The 14,789-nt window shown below is 52.2% G+C and overlaps 1 protein-coding gene across 1 annotated transcript in view; it reads left to right on the top strand.

Annotated features, from left to right (window-relative positions):
- Nucleotides 1–14,380, top strand: part of LOC136006083 (hydrocephalus-inducing protein homolog) — a 107,122-nt gene extending 92,742 nt beyond the window's left edge. Inside the window, exons 68-84 of the mRNA XM_065664102.1 lie at nt 528–740; nt 1,408–1,546; nt 1,887–2,052; nt 2,501–2,648; nt 3,906–4,113; nt 4,390–4,611; nt 5,205–5,374; nt 5,564–5,762; nt 5,932–6,090; nt 6,665–6,945; nt 7,298–7,517; nt 8,310–8,522; nt 9,932–10,095; nt 10,391–10,541; nt 12,225–12,455; nt 13,074–13,298; nt 13,775–14,380. Of these exons, the coding sequence (XP_065520174.1) occupies nt 528–740; nt 1,408–1,546; nt 1,887–2,052; nt 2,501–2,648; nt 3,906–4,113; nt 4,390–4,611; nt 5,205–5,374; nt 5,564–5,762; nt 5,932–6,090; nt 6,665–6,945; nt 7,298–7,517; nt 8,310–8,522; nt 9,932–10,095; nt 10,391–10,541; nt 12,225–12,455; nt 13,074–13,298; nt 13,775–14,278 (3,613 nt within the window). The 3' untranslated portion in view covers nt 14,279–14,380. The remainder of the gene's footprint in view (nt 1–527; nt 741–1,407; nt 1,547–1,886; nt 2,053–2,500; nt 2,649–3,905; nt 4,114–4,389; nt 4,612–5,204; nt 5,375–5,563; nt 5,763–5,931; nt 6,091–6,664; nt 6,946–7,297; nt 7,518–8,309; nt 8,523–9,931; nt 10,096–10,390; nt 10,542–12,224; nt 12,456–13,073; nt 13,299–13,774) is intronic.
- Nucleotides 14,381–14,789: the final 409 nt, after the last annotated feature.

Genomic DNA, 14,789 nt, shown 5'->3' with positions numbered 1-14,789 from the left:
AGGAAATGTCCTGGCACTTTTCAACTCATGCTACTGATGGATAGTCATGGTTGTGCCTCTGGGATGGGTGAGGTGAGAACCTGTGGACAACCAGCCACAGAGATAGCAGAACCAATCAACACGCAGGAGTAAAGATGATCATCCAGCTGTGGTAGAAGCAGGTATGGAGGTACTGGGAAAAGACATTGCATGAAATATTAAGCTCATGTAGGGATCTCTCTGGAATGAGAGGACAAGAAAGGCTACCACGGGGCCAGCTAGTCCCTAGCTATGCTCTCTTATCAATCAAGCATGACCTCCTTATCTGCAGAGAAACCTGTGCACTGCAGTTGGTCTTCAGACACATCGCTGCTTATGTTTGTGCCGTTTCTTCTGTCTCTGTGGCAGGGAATGCAATTCTGTTTTATTTTCTGCGCAGCACTTGCATGGAGAGAGGGTGCAACAGTACATGCTGTACAAGGAGACAGGCAAGCAGACAGGCTGTCTGGAAATGTTTACCTGACTAATATCAGTCCCTTTCTTCCTAGTATTCCTAACCTGACACCAAACCAGAAGTGCCCAGAGGTGGTTGTGAAGGGGAAAAGTCTGATGACAAACTGCCACTTTGAACTAGAAGACTCTGATTACCTCACAGCAAACAGGCGCAACCCAAAGTTGCCAGACCCAAAGGAGACAATGTTAGACCTCAACACAAGAGTGATTGAGTTTGTGGCGATTGGGGTATGCAGCAGAAGCAGCAGGTAGGTGTGGGCATGGCTTCTCTGGCTGATGGTCTCCCAGTCATGCACCTTATCCAGAGAATCTCTCCAGCTCCTCTTCCAAGCCCCAATGTACATCTGTACCTTGTCTGTGATCTGCTGACCCTTGGCCACCAGTCTGTCCTGGGCCTGGAAGAAACTGGTCAGTGAAGACCAACTAGCCAATTTTTGGTTCTCTTTGTCCTTTTCCTCAATAGTGTAGGTCAGTCTGGGAGGACCATGTATCCCAAGCTTCTGCTTTGTGGCCAATACAACCTTTGTGCCTCTAAAGAACATTCTTGCTCCTTTGAGATTACCAATTGGACAGGGTCAGCAAAGGCTGCAGCCACAATAGAGAGCACCATTCTTCCAAGAGACTCTTACTGGAATGGAAATGTTATCATTTTCATTTGATCTTACCATTTCTACATGCAAGAGTTCGGATGACTGCCAATTTCTCTGTGAATAGCTATTAATTTTTAGTCACCTGAGACACAAACAAGGTCCCTAGAAAGCAGGTGAAATGTTTGTGCTCCCAGTGTGGTTCCCAATACCAAATAAGTCCTTCCAGATGGTGTTCAGGACTGGCAGTTCCTGATGCCTGCTACAGGACAAGAGTTGTTCACATCCCAGCTCCACCTTAGTAGTCCATTTTGTTTTATGTTCCCAGGACCTTCATGGTTACAAACCCAACCAGTTCTGCATACTTCTTCCAGTGGACTTGTCAAGACCTTGAAGCTCCACGAGGACAGGAGGCTTTCTTCTGCCTTACAGAGAGAGGTCAGATCCAGCCAGGGAAGAAAGCAGAGGTGGGCGCAGAAAATTAAGACGGCAGATCTGTAGCTCCACTACACATGTATGCCACTTTAGCACTGGATATGTCTACACTACTGGGCATCCTCTCTCACTGTGAGCTTGCCAAGACCATGCAGAAACCTATGACTGTAGTGTAAATGAGTTGGCAGATGAACCTGTTCTCACCCTGTACCCCATATCTGCCAAGCTTTAGGCACAGCTGCCTATCTCTGAGCTCGCAGCAGCATAAGGTAGAGGTTCCTTGGGTTTCTTGATGGTGTAAACTGCACACACACACACTCCTTGCCCTGCCAAGGGCAGCAACTTTCCTTCATTTACCTCTTTCTCTCACAGATGAAGTTCCAGTTCATCCCACAGCACCTGGACGTGACGGAATCATTCTGGATCTTTACAGTCCCTGAGCAGAACATTTCAGTCCCAGTTCTGTTAGTGGGCAGTGCCAGTGACCCACTCGTGACTCTGGACAGATCTCACCTGAACTTCCAGTTGTTGCTAATTGGTGAGCACCATGGTTATACCTTGCATGCTCAGATGTGGACTGCTCCAGGGGTTCAGCACTCCTGTTGTTCCAGCAGCCTCCAAAAGGGAAGCTGGAAATGGAAATGCGTACTTTTAAGCAGATCATCCAGCTCCTGGCACCCAAATGTATGAGGGGGAAGAAGGCATGTGTGAAGGACAAGGCATGTGGTTGCGGCTATTCTCAAGAGGGGACTTGGGGGAGGCAGGGAAGTCCAGGGGGTCCCCTTGCATGGAGAGAGGGTGCAACAGTGCATGCTGTACAAGAAATGTTTCCATATTGGCATTCTGAGTGTGCCATGCTGCAAGCAATGGTCCTCCATGCAAACTGCGTGCTGTGCTTAGCTGGCAGGCAGGAGTCCAGGGGGCAATGGCAGCCCAGTGGCCAGAGGAACAAATGATTTTCAGCAGCTACTTTGTCCTCTCCCCAGGGCACGAAGTACGCCAGACTATGTATATGATCAACAGTGAGAAGGAAGCCTTCAGCTTTGCTTTCAGGGAAAGCTCTCTCTTCTCAGAGGGATGCAAGGCTTCCGTGAAGGTAGAGCCCCTGAAAGGCTCCATCGCTCCTCTTTCAAGGTAAAAGAGCTCACAGGCCACATTCCCTCTCCTGCATGCCAAACATTGCACTGCCGTTTTACTTTGGGGATTTTTTCCCCTTGGTAGTCACCAGGTGCCTCTCAGCAATAGCAGGCATCTGCCTTGTTTCGTTCCTTTCCAATTGGGACACTCTGAAACTGCAGGTTTCTTGGTAAAGTACTTGTGTCCAGGTTACCCTAGTCTTCTAGGTTCCCTTCCTAGAGAAATCCATGCTATAGATCTTCTAGTTTTGATGACAAAAACGTTTTGGGTTTTTAACCCTGTGATCCCCTAAGCCAGTAGCCTTAAGTGCGCAAGGTCTACTCTTCCCTGTTACTTTAGTGACAGAGCCCACCATGCATGGTCTGTGCAAGACCACCAAGAGGAGCAAAGCACGCAAGCAGCACTACAGGCACCATATAAGCCCATTGTGGGAGTACAGCAACAGACTTACACAACTAGCTGTGTTTCATAGGATCCCCTGTTAGAAAATGGATGTTCTTGTAAGACTGCAGCCATGGCTTGCAGTCAGACATGATCATGAGTTCAAGCAGCATTAACAGGTCACTAGCTCATCTGCTGATCCACCATGGATGTCCCTGTGCCCATTCATGGCCTGCTCTGGGGCTCAGAGAATGTTAGCTCCGGGCAGCTTTGCTGTGGCTTAAAAGATGCTGAATTTTTGCTTGCCATGGGGTGCAATGTAAGAGATGTATCAACTACAATGTATCGGTTACTATGGCTCAGCTGAGAAGTGGTAATTCCTCAGATCTTTGTAGTTTGGTTGTGTTGGATCACCTATTCAGAGATTACTCACAGAAATTACAAAGAGGCAGTTTGGTGGCACTCACGTTGTACTGCTGTCATAGGAGCTGGATGATTCTTCTTTGCAAAGAGGATGTTACTCTTGTCATACAGATCAGAGAGACTGGGGGTCTCTGAGTACCTTCTTCTGTTTTTGGGACAGAAGCAGGCTCTCAAGGCAGTGCTGCCCTCAAGGATATGGACAGGACAGTAAAGGTAGTGTTAGCTGCTTTGTTGTTGTATCCTCTGCTGTTTCATTGCATCATCATACTCTAAACAGCTGTCAGCATGGAGAGTGGAAGGCCCTGGAAGGGCAGAATGCCATTCCTGATTTCTTCCAGGCCCGGGGTCTCACCACAGCCGTTGCACAGCTGCTCTCCCATAGAGAAGTCAATGTGGGGCCAAGAAAACTAAAAGACAGTGAACAGAGCAAAAAAGGTCTTTTCTTCTCAGGCTTCCCATTACAGTCTTCTTCATGCCAACAATAGAAGGAGAGGTGGTCTTCAACCTCAAGTGCGATGTCAAGAGAAAGACCCAGCCTCTCTCCTTGAACATCAAGGCCACCAGCTACAGCATGAATGTCTCTGTTGGGTGCCAGGACAGCGATGGCCATGTCACTCAGCTCAGTGCACACAAAATCAACATCATTGATCTCAAGGAAGTGAGTAGCGCTGGTTCCCTGAACCATTTGCTCCACAAAGCCCTGCAAGATTGCACCTTAACCAGAAGCTTTGCAGACAGATTTCAAGAAGAGGGAAAGTTTTTCTTCATTTATGGGTACAATCAGGTCTCAAGAGGGAGGGAGGTGGATCTTTCACAGAGATCATTAGCTGAATGGGAAAGATGCCAGAGCACATGAAGGAGGAGCACTTAGTGAGCTGGCCAGCAATTGGTGCATGCTGCAACCCCTCGTCATCACCACCTTTTCCCCCCACAGGTACAGCTAAATGAGAACATCAAGCGCATCTTCAGCATCCGCAACAACGGCAGATTCAGCTTCACCTTCACATGGGAGCTGTGTGGCCCAGCAGCCTGTCAGCAGGTCCTCACCATGACCCCTTGGACAGGCGCCTTGCAGGCAGAGGAGAAAGCAGAGACCCAGCTGGCATTTCACCCACAAAATATGTGCTCTTTAAAAGATGTTAAGCTGACACTGCAGGTGAGACAGCAACATTTAATAGGGGACCTTTGCCTTCCCTATGCAGCAGGAGACCAAAGCCAGGGGTGAGCTCCACCACTAAAGAGCCTGAAGGAGGCAAAAGAGGCTCCTGCTGCTGAAATAAAGAGTCTGACAGCTTCTGAATGGAGAATTTTACTAAGTGTTTATCTGGGAGCCCTTTGGGAAGTGCCTTTGTTCCAGAACATATCCACTAGGCTCTCTCTATCCCTAATTTGGGAGCAGGAGGAAGGAGGCCTACCAAGATGTGCGTGGGGATGGAACTGTTTCTCCTCACCAAGCCCTTCCTGAGCCAGGTCCCACAGCTCAGAAAGGTCTTGCCAGTGCATGGCTGCAGAAAGCAGGGATGTGTCTCTCCAAAAACCTTTCCCTGAGAGGGAAGCAAGCCTTCTACCTTCAATTTCCATTCTGGGAACAGAAATCCTTTCAGTGTTTGCTGAAATTCCTTCAGCATGTGCTTTTCCTTACTGTCACTGCAGCCAGCTGTCCCCATCCTCTTCCTCAGCTGTCTCTGGTGTTTGTGGTTGGAATTTCCTTATTTTCAGCTGGTTCATGCTGTCTTTCTCCCCCCCCAGATCAGCAAGGGTCCCACATTTACCTGCACATTCCTGGTCACTGTGGTACCACCCGCTGTCCACTTCTCCACCACAAGACTCAACTTTGGAACCTGCTTCATCTACCGTGCTGGGATGACACCTGCCCAGCAGACCTTTGTCATCACAAACAAGGCAGACAAAGATATGAGGTAGGACTTCTCCATACACTCCTTCATCCCTTGCTTAGCACGTCCCTACTCCGTGTCCTCATGACCACTGTGGGTGAAATTCTGAAGATGCAGGGAAAGGAGGTGGAAGAGCCTTAAGCAGCCCTGTTGCTGTTTGAGCGTACGCAGCCTTGTGACACCTCTGTTCCTCTTTGTTGTGCTTTCTGCCAGTTTGAATTGCTTGTTCAGCAACACTGTGCACCTCAAGGTGGACTTCCCAGTGTATGTCTTATGCCCAGGAGGGATAGTGGAGGTCCCTGTCACTTTCTATCCCAGAGAGGTTGCATCTTACCGTGAGCTCATCCCTATTGAAATCGGTGGTGTGTACCAACAGGCCATTGAGGTCCGAGGGAGAGGCATAGAAATGAAGGTGAGATTAACTCCAAATCCTAAAACTGCAGGTAGCAGAAGCCAGCATGGCTTTCTCATTTTCCTCATCTCCTCCACAGCCTACCATGTTTTGGTTTTCTGCCATAAAGGTGGCAGAAAGCCTTTTCTGCCTCTCTCCTTTCACTTTACATTAATCCTTCCTGCCTCAGGTTGACGTTGTGGAACCACAAGGAAAGGTGGTGAACCTGGGAGCCCTCTCCATTGGACAGACGGTGAAGAAGATTGTCACCATAGCAAATAACAGTGCTGCCCCTCTCACTTTTAAGCTTAGTCTCACGTCCACCATGCCAGAGCTGCAAGAAGCTGGGGTAAGGCCTATTCCTTCACTGGAGAGCACTTTGGTGTGCCTGCAGGTAGCTATGAACTGCTCTGGGCAGGAGCTAGTAGCTAATTACAACCATGTCCTGTCCCGGCTGCCTGTGTGCTGTCTTGTCCTCACTGCTTGAACTGCTCTGCCAGCAGACACTTGCAGTGTGAATGCCTCACCTGAGCTGGATGTCAGGACTCCCCTAAGAGCCAGAAGCAAGGTGGTACAATTCCCCTAGCCTGTTTTAGACACATACGTTAGGATAAAGCCATGTATTTTTGATCTGGAAAGGTAAGGGAGATAAAATGAATTTTTAAAGATTAAGAGTTAAAGCTCTCTTGAAGCTTGCATGAAATTACTTCAGAAGACATAGTTCAGCTCACCATGGCCAGATGGACACATCACAGGAAAAAACCTTTGGTGTTACCTAGGAATTCATATGTGGGAATGAGTGGGACTGGGGCAATGTTGGTGGGGACAGAACAGGAATTGGAAGACTCTTCTCTGACTCTAGTGAGGGAGGATCCGCAGCTCAGTTGTCAGGTGAAGTAGTCTCCACTCATTTTGTTGGGCAGGTTCTCTGCTTGAAGCCCACTAAGGAGCTAAACCTGAAACCCAGAGGAGACACCTGCAAGGTGGAGGTGACCTTCTCTCCAAAGCGCCGCATCCAGCCATTCACCGAAGAAGTGATGTTGGAGTGCAGCGGGCTGGTGCGCTCCCTTTTTGTGGTGCGGGGCTCCTGCCAGGGCAGCCAAGTGAGCTTGGACCAGGACCACCTCAGTTTTGGAGCCGTGATACAGCAAAGCTACACAAGCCAGCGCGTTGTCATGAGGAACACAGGCGACATAGGAGTCAAGTAATGCAGAACCCCATCCCCTCTGAGGGCTGACAGCTTGGATAAGGGTTGCATGGAGCTGTAGCCTGCCCAGATCGTTCCCCTCTGCTTTTCCATCCCAGTGGAGAGTCATGCAGCCAAGGCTGTGCAGTCAGGCCCTGGCAGTTAGCAAGGGGGTACAACCAAAGGGGATACAACCAGAAGCTTCTTTACAGATGGGCGCAGCTAAGTCCTGCCCAGCCTAAAGCCTGATTGCCAGGTGCCTCAGCATCATGGCCAAGATGTGGAAAATACTGCAAGAGACTTGCAAACAGCACACAAGCCTCCCAAGTTGCTAATCCTTCTTTCCTGTTCTTGTGCTTTCTTTGGCAAGGTTTAAGTGGGACATAAAGAGCTTCAAGCCAGATTTCTGTATCAGGCCCACAGAGGGTTACATCTCCCCAGGAATGGTTGTCCCTTTCGTTGTGACCTTCTGCCCCTCAAAGCTGGGTCAGGCTGTCCACTACGATGGGCTGCAGTGCTTCATCCAGGGCAGTGAGCCACTCCGGCTTACTCTGGCAGGATGCTGTGTGGAAGCCCCTGTGGTCAAAGAGGTAACTGAAGCAGAGACAGGCTGGATCCCATCCCACCTGTACCCCACCATTTGCACCACATCTTTCCCAGGGCAGGGACTGGAGGACACTTAATATGCATGGACTCACTCCTGCCTGGGTATTCTAGAGAGCTGAGAAATCTGCTGGGCAGGATTCTCAAAATTCCTGAGCCCTGTTAAAGGTGCTGTTCCTCCAGTGAGCAGCTCAGCTGTGCTTGCTCTATGCTGCAGCACCCTTGCCACAGGGACACTCTGCAGGGCTTTTCTGAGACCCTCCCCACAGAACCACTTTGCTATACTCCCAAAATTATACACCCACAGCTGCTCTTCTCCCTGTTGGGACAGGGGAGGACATTCAGCACTGGGAGTGGGCAAGGCACCTGCACCAGGCCCCTGGGGCACAGGGCTGCAGTGGGGAGGACTCCTGGCCCTCACAGGCATTGCAGGACAGGGCAACTTGGGAAGTGTTGGCTCCTAATCCCAAAAGAACATCCAGAACTGCTTTTCAGCCTGCCCCCAAAGGGGCTGTGCATCTGTAGGTCTTCTCCTTGCACAGGAGAGTTTTCTTCTAGGACACCTCTTTTTCTTTCACTCAGCAAGTGAAAGGATTGTTCTCCCTTCTTTAGAAACAAATAATTTGATTTACTACAAAAGTTGTGGCCCAACCGGAAATTTTGCATGTGGCAAGGAAAAGCTGCCCTCTGTGCTTCAAGTCCTGGTGTAGAGCCAGTGTGAGAAGAGTGGAAAGGGTTCCTTGGTGTGACCAAGCAGCCTCTGTGCTCCTCTGTTGCAGACTCTGATTTTCACATGCAGCGTGCGTGGGAAGCAGAGCCAGACGATCCTCCTATCAAACCCAAGCAATGAGGCCTGGACTGTGCAACCCATCATTGAGGGGGAACACTGGAAAGGGCCTGAACTTTTCCATCTAGAAGCAAATCAACAAAAAAAGCCGTACAAGGTCACCTACGCACCTCAAACCATGACCTCTGAGAATATGAATCATCAGGTACGTGAGCTGTGCCAGCATGCCAGCCCTCACGGGGTGACCCTCATAGGTCACCTGGCTTTGGGCAGGAGGTTGGACAAGATGACATTCAGAGGCTCTGTCCAAGCTAAAGGTGTCCTGTGATCTCTGTTGGAAGCTACTTTCTTGGTGGCTAGAGGCCAGGCACAGGGAAGGGGCAGGTGGGAAGTCTGGACTGACTACTAACCGTGTTGGAGCAGCTCACCTAAAAAGCCAGGCTTTCTGAAGGTCCAGGAAATGAAGTTTGTTCAGTGCAGCTCCTGATCCCTGCCTGTGCAGCGTGGGGGGGTCTCAGTCCCTATGGACTGAAGAGGCTCCCCAAGCCCTGGCACAGCCACTTCTGCCAGCACTGCTGTGCTGGTGTCCTTTTCCCTTTCACAGGGAGCAAGAAGGGCAAAGCTACCCTGCAGTTTCTCAATGAGCCCCTGGCCATGAGCAGTTAGGTGGGAAATGACACCAAGGGCTCTCCTGACATCCCCTTCGGTAGTATAAGAGCTTTGGAAAGAGCCATTCCTGCAGAAGTCAGGCTGGGCACACAGGGATGACCAACCCCTTTGTTTCCATGGGCAATATTTTTCGTGACAGACCAGGGACAAGCCATAAATCAAAGGGGTCAGTTCAGAAGAACTTTGGGGTGCTGGAGCTGCTGGGGTCCTTGTCCCACTCCTGCTGACCTTACCCTAGGCCAGAATTTAGGCCAGAGTGGAGGCCACAGGCGCTCAGTCTCCAGGGTGCTCAGCAGAGCTGGGCCCTGTAGGGTTGCACGTGCTCAGTACCTCCTTAACGTACAGTCTTGCATAAAGAGTGCTGCAGTTTTCAGCTGTTCTGAAGGCAGAGGAGATGCTGCTCCACAGGCAGGTAGGTGACTGTGACCCCTTGGCACCAAAAATGAGTATGGATACAAGCTTTTCATGGCCCACCTGGCTGTAAGCTAGCACCCTGTTGTGCCAGCTTACAGTCTGTTCCCTTGGCAGTAATACTGAGGCTAATCCCAGCATGGCTGAGGCAGCCCAGTTCAGCAGGGACTGCCATCCCCCTCACTATGGTTGTCCCTGCATGAGCACAGGGCTGGGAGCGGATATGCCCAGATTAGTCAGGCAAGTACAAGAGCGTTGGGATAGGCAGAACGGCTCTGCTGCAGGGCCACTGTGTCATTGCTTTGCCCAGAGATGCTGCCCCTGTGTCCTGTGGCTGTGCCAGCCAGAGCGGGTACAACGCTGCCATTTCTCCTGTGCAGGACAGGGCTGCAGTTACAGCTCTGCCAGCTGGACTTGCTCAAAGCTACTTAAGTGACAGCCTGAGACATGGGACTGACCAGAGGTACTCCAGAGCCAGGAACTGGCCCAGACAGAGCACAGGAGAGCTCACTTATCCTCCGTCTTGTCTTCTAGGGTTCCATCTTCTTCCCATTGCCGGACGGGATGGGCTTGTACTACTGCCTGCAAGGAACTGCTGAAGGGCCAGAGTGTTCAGGAATCATTTCCCGGCAGGTGGCGTGTAGAACTTCCCACACTGAGCTCATCCCCGTCTGCAACTGGCTACACAGGCCACAGAGGTGAGTCCAGCCCAGGAAATCTCACCCCATCAGCAATCCCTGCAGCAGCACAAGGAAGAAACCTTCCACTGCATGGAATATCCTTCCTGAAAGCTTTTTACTCTCTTTGGCCATTTTTGGCAATAGGTGCCTACGCACTACCCATGTTTTGCCTACACAGACCCATCCTGAAGGCCTTGCCTCCAAGGTGGACAAAAGCTGGCTCTCTCTTCCTGAGGCACTGAGGATGAGAGGGGCGGTATTGTACCTGTTTTTGTCCTTACCATTGACCTTCTATGTGTCCTCTCACCCACAGGTTTCTTGTGGTGATAGACATACTCAAACCAGAAAAGCTGGAAAGCAGTTTTGTGCTGCAGGGGCTGGAACACATCGATGTGCCAGGCTCTGCCAAGAAGGACTACCAGCTCATGTTCCTCTCGTACAAAGAAGCAGTCATTAACGCAGTGGTAAGTGTGGACTTCAGGCTGTCGGCCCTTCAAGGAGCTGTTGGCTCACCAAGAAGGTACACACCTGTTTTCATACCTCAAAATGCCCACTGGTGGGATTGTAGGTGTCCTGGGTGGGAACTAAAGAGCAGGCATCACTCCCCACACCCCCTAACACAATGGTTTCTGTGAGGGTCACGCAGCTGAGTACAGGTGAGTCAGGACACTGGTAAGGTGGATGCAATGGGTAATCAGGAGCCTCTAAAGGAGAAAGCAGAAGAACTTGGGGGTGTTGGCTGTCAAGAAGCTCAACATGAGGCAGCAGTGTGCCCTTGAGCCCAGAACCACACCCCCCTACCATGTGCTGGGCTGCATCCCCAGAGTGTGAGCAGCAGGTCAAGGGAGGTGATTCTCCCCATCTACTCCTCTCTGATGAGATCCCACCTGGAATACTGCGTCCAGCTTTGGGGCCAGCCTAAGGACATGGACCTGCTTGAGCGAGTCCAGGAGAGGCCATGAAAGATAATCAGAGGGCTGGAGCACCTCCCTATGAGGAAAGGCTAAGAGAGCTGGGCTTGTTTTGCTGTGCAAAGGCTCTGGGGAGACCTTAGAGAAGACTTCCAGTACCTGAATGGGCCAAAAAGAAAGCTAAGAAAGCTGTGGAGCAGCTTTATACAAGGGTATGTAGGGATAGGAATGGCTTTAAACTGACAGAGGAGAGATTTAGATTGGATATTGGGAAGTTGGGAAGAAGTTCTTCACTGTGATGACGTTGAGACATTGAAGCACATGGCCCAGAGAAGTTACGGATGCCCCATCCCTGGAAGTGTTTAACACCAGGTTAGATGAGGCTTTGAGCAGTCTGATCTAGTGAAAGGTTCCATGCAAGAGGGATAACTAGATGATCCTTAAGATCCCTTCCAACCCATACCATTCTAGGGTTCTGTGAAATACTACACATGCTTTCCCCCAGTCTTGCACTCCTCCTCTGTGGCTGCTCACAGCTATTCCTGAAATCAGGGCGTTGTGCTTGGCAGGCTCTTTGAGCTGACTTAGCACAGCTGGTATATTTTTATCTGCAGAATCATAGAGCCACAGAATAGTTAGGGTTGGAAAGGACCTTAAGATCATCTAGTTCAACACCCCTGCCATGGGCAGGGACACCTCACACTAAACCATGTCATCCAAGACTCCATCCAAGCTGGCCTTGAACACTGTCAGGGATGAAGCATTCACAACTTCCCTGGGCAACCCATTCCAGTGCCTCACCACCCTCGCAGTAAAGAACTTCTTCCTTATATCTAACCTGAACTTCCTCTGTTTAAGTTTGAACTCATCACCCCTTGTCCTACCACTAGAATCCCTAATGAAGAGTCCCTCCTCAGCATCCCTATAAGCCCCGTTCAGATACTGGAAGGCTGCTATGAGGTCTTCATGCAGCCTTCTCTTCTCCAAGCAGAACAGCCCCAACTTTCTCAGCCTATCTTCATACGGGAGGTGCTCCAGCCCCTAATCATCCTCATGGCCCTGCTCTGGACTTACTCCAGCAGTTCCATGTCCTTTTTATGTTGAGGACACCAGAACTGCACACAATATTCCAAGTGAGGTCTCACAAGAGCAGAGTAGAGGGGCAGGATCACCTCCTTTGACCTGCAAAGGTCCTTGGCAGAGAATGACCCGCACTTCCCTTTTTCTCTGATTCAGGTGACCTTCCTCAATGAGGAGACGGGGGAATACTTGTTCTACATGGTGACTTACAAAGCTACTGCTTCAGAACCCATCAGCACTGTCGAAATTACCACCAGTGTTCGGCAGAGAGTGTCCTCCACCGTCAAGGTGGATAACCCTCTGTCCGTCCCAGTGACGTTTGCCATAGACTGCAAAGTGCCCGACGTCAGTGTTCCGCCACAATTCACTGTTCCTGCACAGTCAGAGGTAGGAGCAAAGCTCCTCAAGTACACTCTCACTTCAGCCTTTCTGGGAGGGGGTGCTCTTGATGGGTGATGCCCTGAACAAACCATCTGGGGCTTCTTTCCAAGGGTGGCAGCTCCCATCTGCTGACAGTTTAGAGGGGAAGTAGTGTGTGAGAATATCCCTAGTGGGAATCATCCTGTGCTGGTGGAGTCTGCTCTGCTACCCCTTGTGGTATGCTTCCATCAGGCCTCATGTGGCAGGTCCTCGCGCCACATGCTCTTTATTTAATGTGGTTTTTCAGTTCAGAGTGGCTGCAAGGCATGCCTCAGCCCACCGGAGGGTGCCTTTAGCCTGGATTGATAGGACATGGTGTGTGCCCCGAGGCATTATAGGGGCATTTTAGGGTGGGAAGCTTCTGGGATAGTGCTGGAGAACTCTCAGCTTTTGGGGACTGTCCTGCAAGTGAACTGTCCCCCTAGATGCAGCAAGGCTGTGTCCCAGAGAGAAGGAGTTGGAACAAGGAAGGCAGCCCAGCCTTCCAGCACTGTGTGAGCACACCAGGGAACAATTTCCCCCATCCTAGGCCCTGAATTCGCTGTCTCTGTCTAACTCAGTGGCTTTTCCCCTCCTTCTTCTTAGGCTGATCTTGTACTTGAGTACCAGCCCCTGAAAGTGGGTGAGAGCACTGGGTGCCTGGTGCTCCAGAGCAGCGACTTGGGCTCTTTCTACTACAACTTGCAATTGAAAGCCATCATGAGCAGGCCAGAGAAGCCCCTCTACTTCTCCATCACACTGGGCTCTAGTCAGACCATCACCACAAAAATAATGAATTATGCCCGGCAGAAGACTGAGTACCTCCTCCAGGTGAGACTGGGCTGCCAGGGATCTGGCTGGGAGGCAGCTCCTCTGGCCAGCACAGGCCCTCTCTGCCAAGGGGTCCAGCCCCTCTGGCTTGGTCTGGCGTAGGTGGGATGGCCATGCGAGTCCAGGGGTCTGCCCACCAGCAGTGGGCTTGTCCCTAGCTGGACTGGCCTCCCTTGCAGAATGCTCTCTGCTGCCCTTGTTGGAGGTGCTTTGGCAGGCTCCATGGTGTCTGGACTTCCACCTTACAGCCCAGTAAGGCCTCTTGGGGTTTGGGTGCAAGGTTGTCCCTGCTTGGCACACTTGGACAGTTCTCATGCCCATTCAGCAGGGGAATGCTGTGGGTTGGACGTATAGTGACAGGACAGGGACAGGAACCACAACTAGTGTGATGGCAGGGGACTGTTGGTTTCTTCCTGAGGTGCTGACTCAGCTTTTGTGACCCTCCCCCTCCATGGTCTCTTTTCTCCCCTGTGCAGACCAATTGTGCTGACTTCCAAACAGAGAAAACCATCAGTGCGGCCCCTGCCAGCCCCAGGGGCTCGGAGCTGAGCGTGGAGGTGACCTTCGAGCCCTGCCAGCTGGGTGAAGCCAGGGCCATACTGCAGCTCTCCTCCCCGCTTGGCGGCGATTACAGCATCCCTCTCGTTGGCCTCGCCCTCCCACCCAAGCCCCAGGGCCCCTTCCCCATCAAGGCTGGCACCACCATCTCCATCCCCTTCAAGAACATCTTCCTCCAAACCATGGCCTTCCAGTGCACGGTGGAGCATCCGGCCTTCACCGTCAGGGCCCCCAAGAGCTTGCGTGCCAAAAAGACCATGGCCATCACCATCTCCTTTGCGGGCAGCCCGGCTGTCGGCGGGGCTGCTGTCCCCAGCAGGATGGTGGTCTCCTGCCCCGGGGGGGCCGGTGTCTCCTGGGTGTACTACCTTCGCGGCCTTCCCGCTGCCAAGGGACCGGTGTCCCCCTTGAGCCCCAGCTAAGCTGCTTCTGACAGCGGGCGCTCGGTAGTTAGCTGAGGGTCCATTGACTCTGCGGCGCTCGGTGTGCAATAAACCAAGCGCGCTCCTTCGGAGCAGCGGGTACTTTGGAGGCAGCCTCTGCGTCGCCTGGGGGCGCCCTGGAGCACGGCGGTGCTGGGGGGTGCAGGGGCCGTGGCCGCCAGCGCGGTGCGCGAAGAGAGCGGCCCTCGGCCCCGGGAAGTGAGGGACGGGGGGAGCGGGAAGCGGGGCGGGGGCACCGGCGCCGAGGGGATGGATGACGGGGCGGCACCGCGCGGAGGGACTGGGAGCAGAGCGGGGCACCTGCGGATCGCGGGAGGGCAGGAGCCGGCCTGTGATGCTTGAGTGGATGCCGCCGTGCGCCGTGGAGCTGCCCGCGGTACGGAGCCATATCGGACCGGCTCCCCCGGCTGACGGGGCCACCCAGGGGCCGCGCGGGGCTGCAGGCCTCGGTGTGTGCGGACCCGGAGCCCCAGCGAGGGCTCGGGTGACG

This window comes from Lathamus discolor, chromosome 1 (genome assembly GCF_037157495.1).
Source record: "Lathamus discolor isolate bLatDis1 chromosome 1, bLatDis1.hap1, whole genome shotgun sequence".
NCBI lineage: Eukaryota > Metazoa > Chordata > Aves > Psittaciformes > Psittacidae > Lathamus > Lathamus discolor.
Note: the sequence above shows the minus strand (reverse complement) of the source record. Positions and strands in the feature narration are given on the sequence as shown.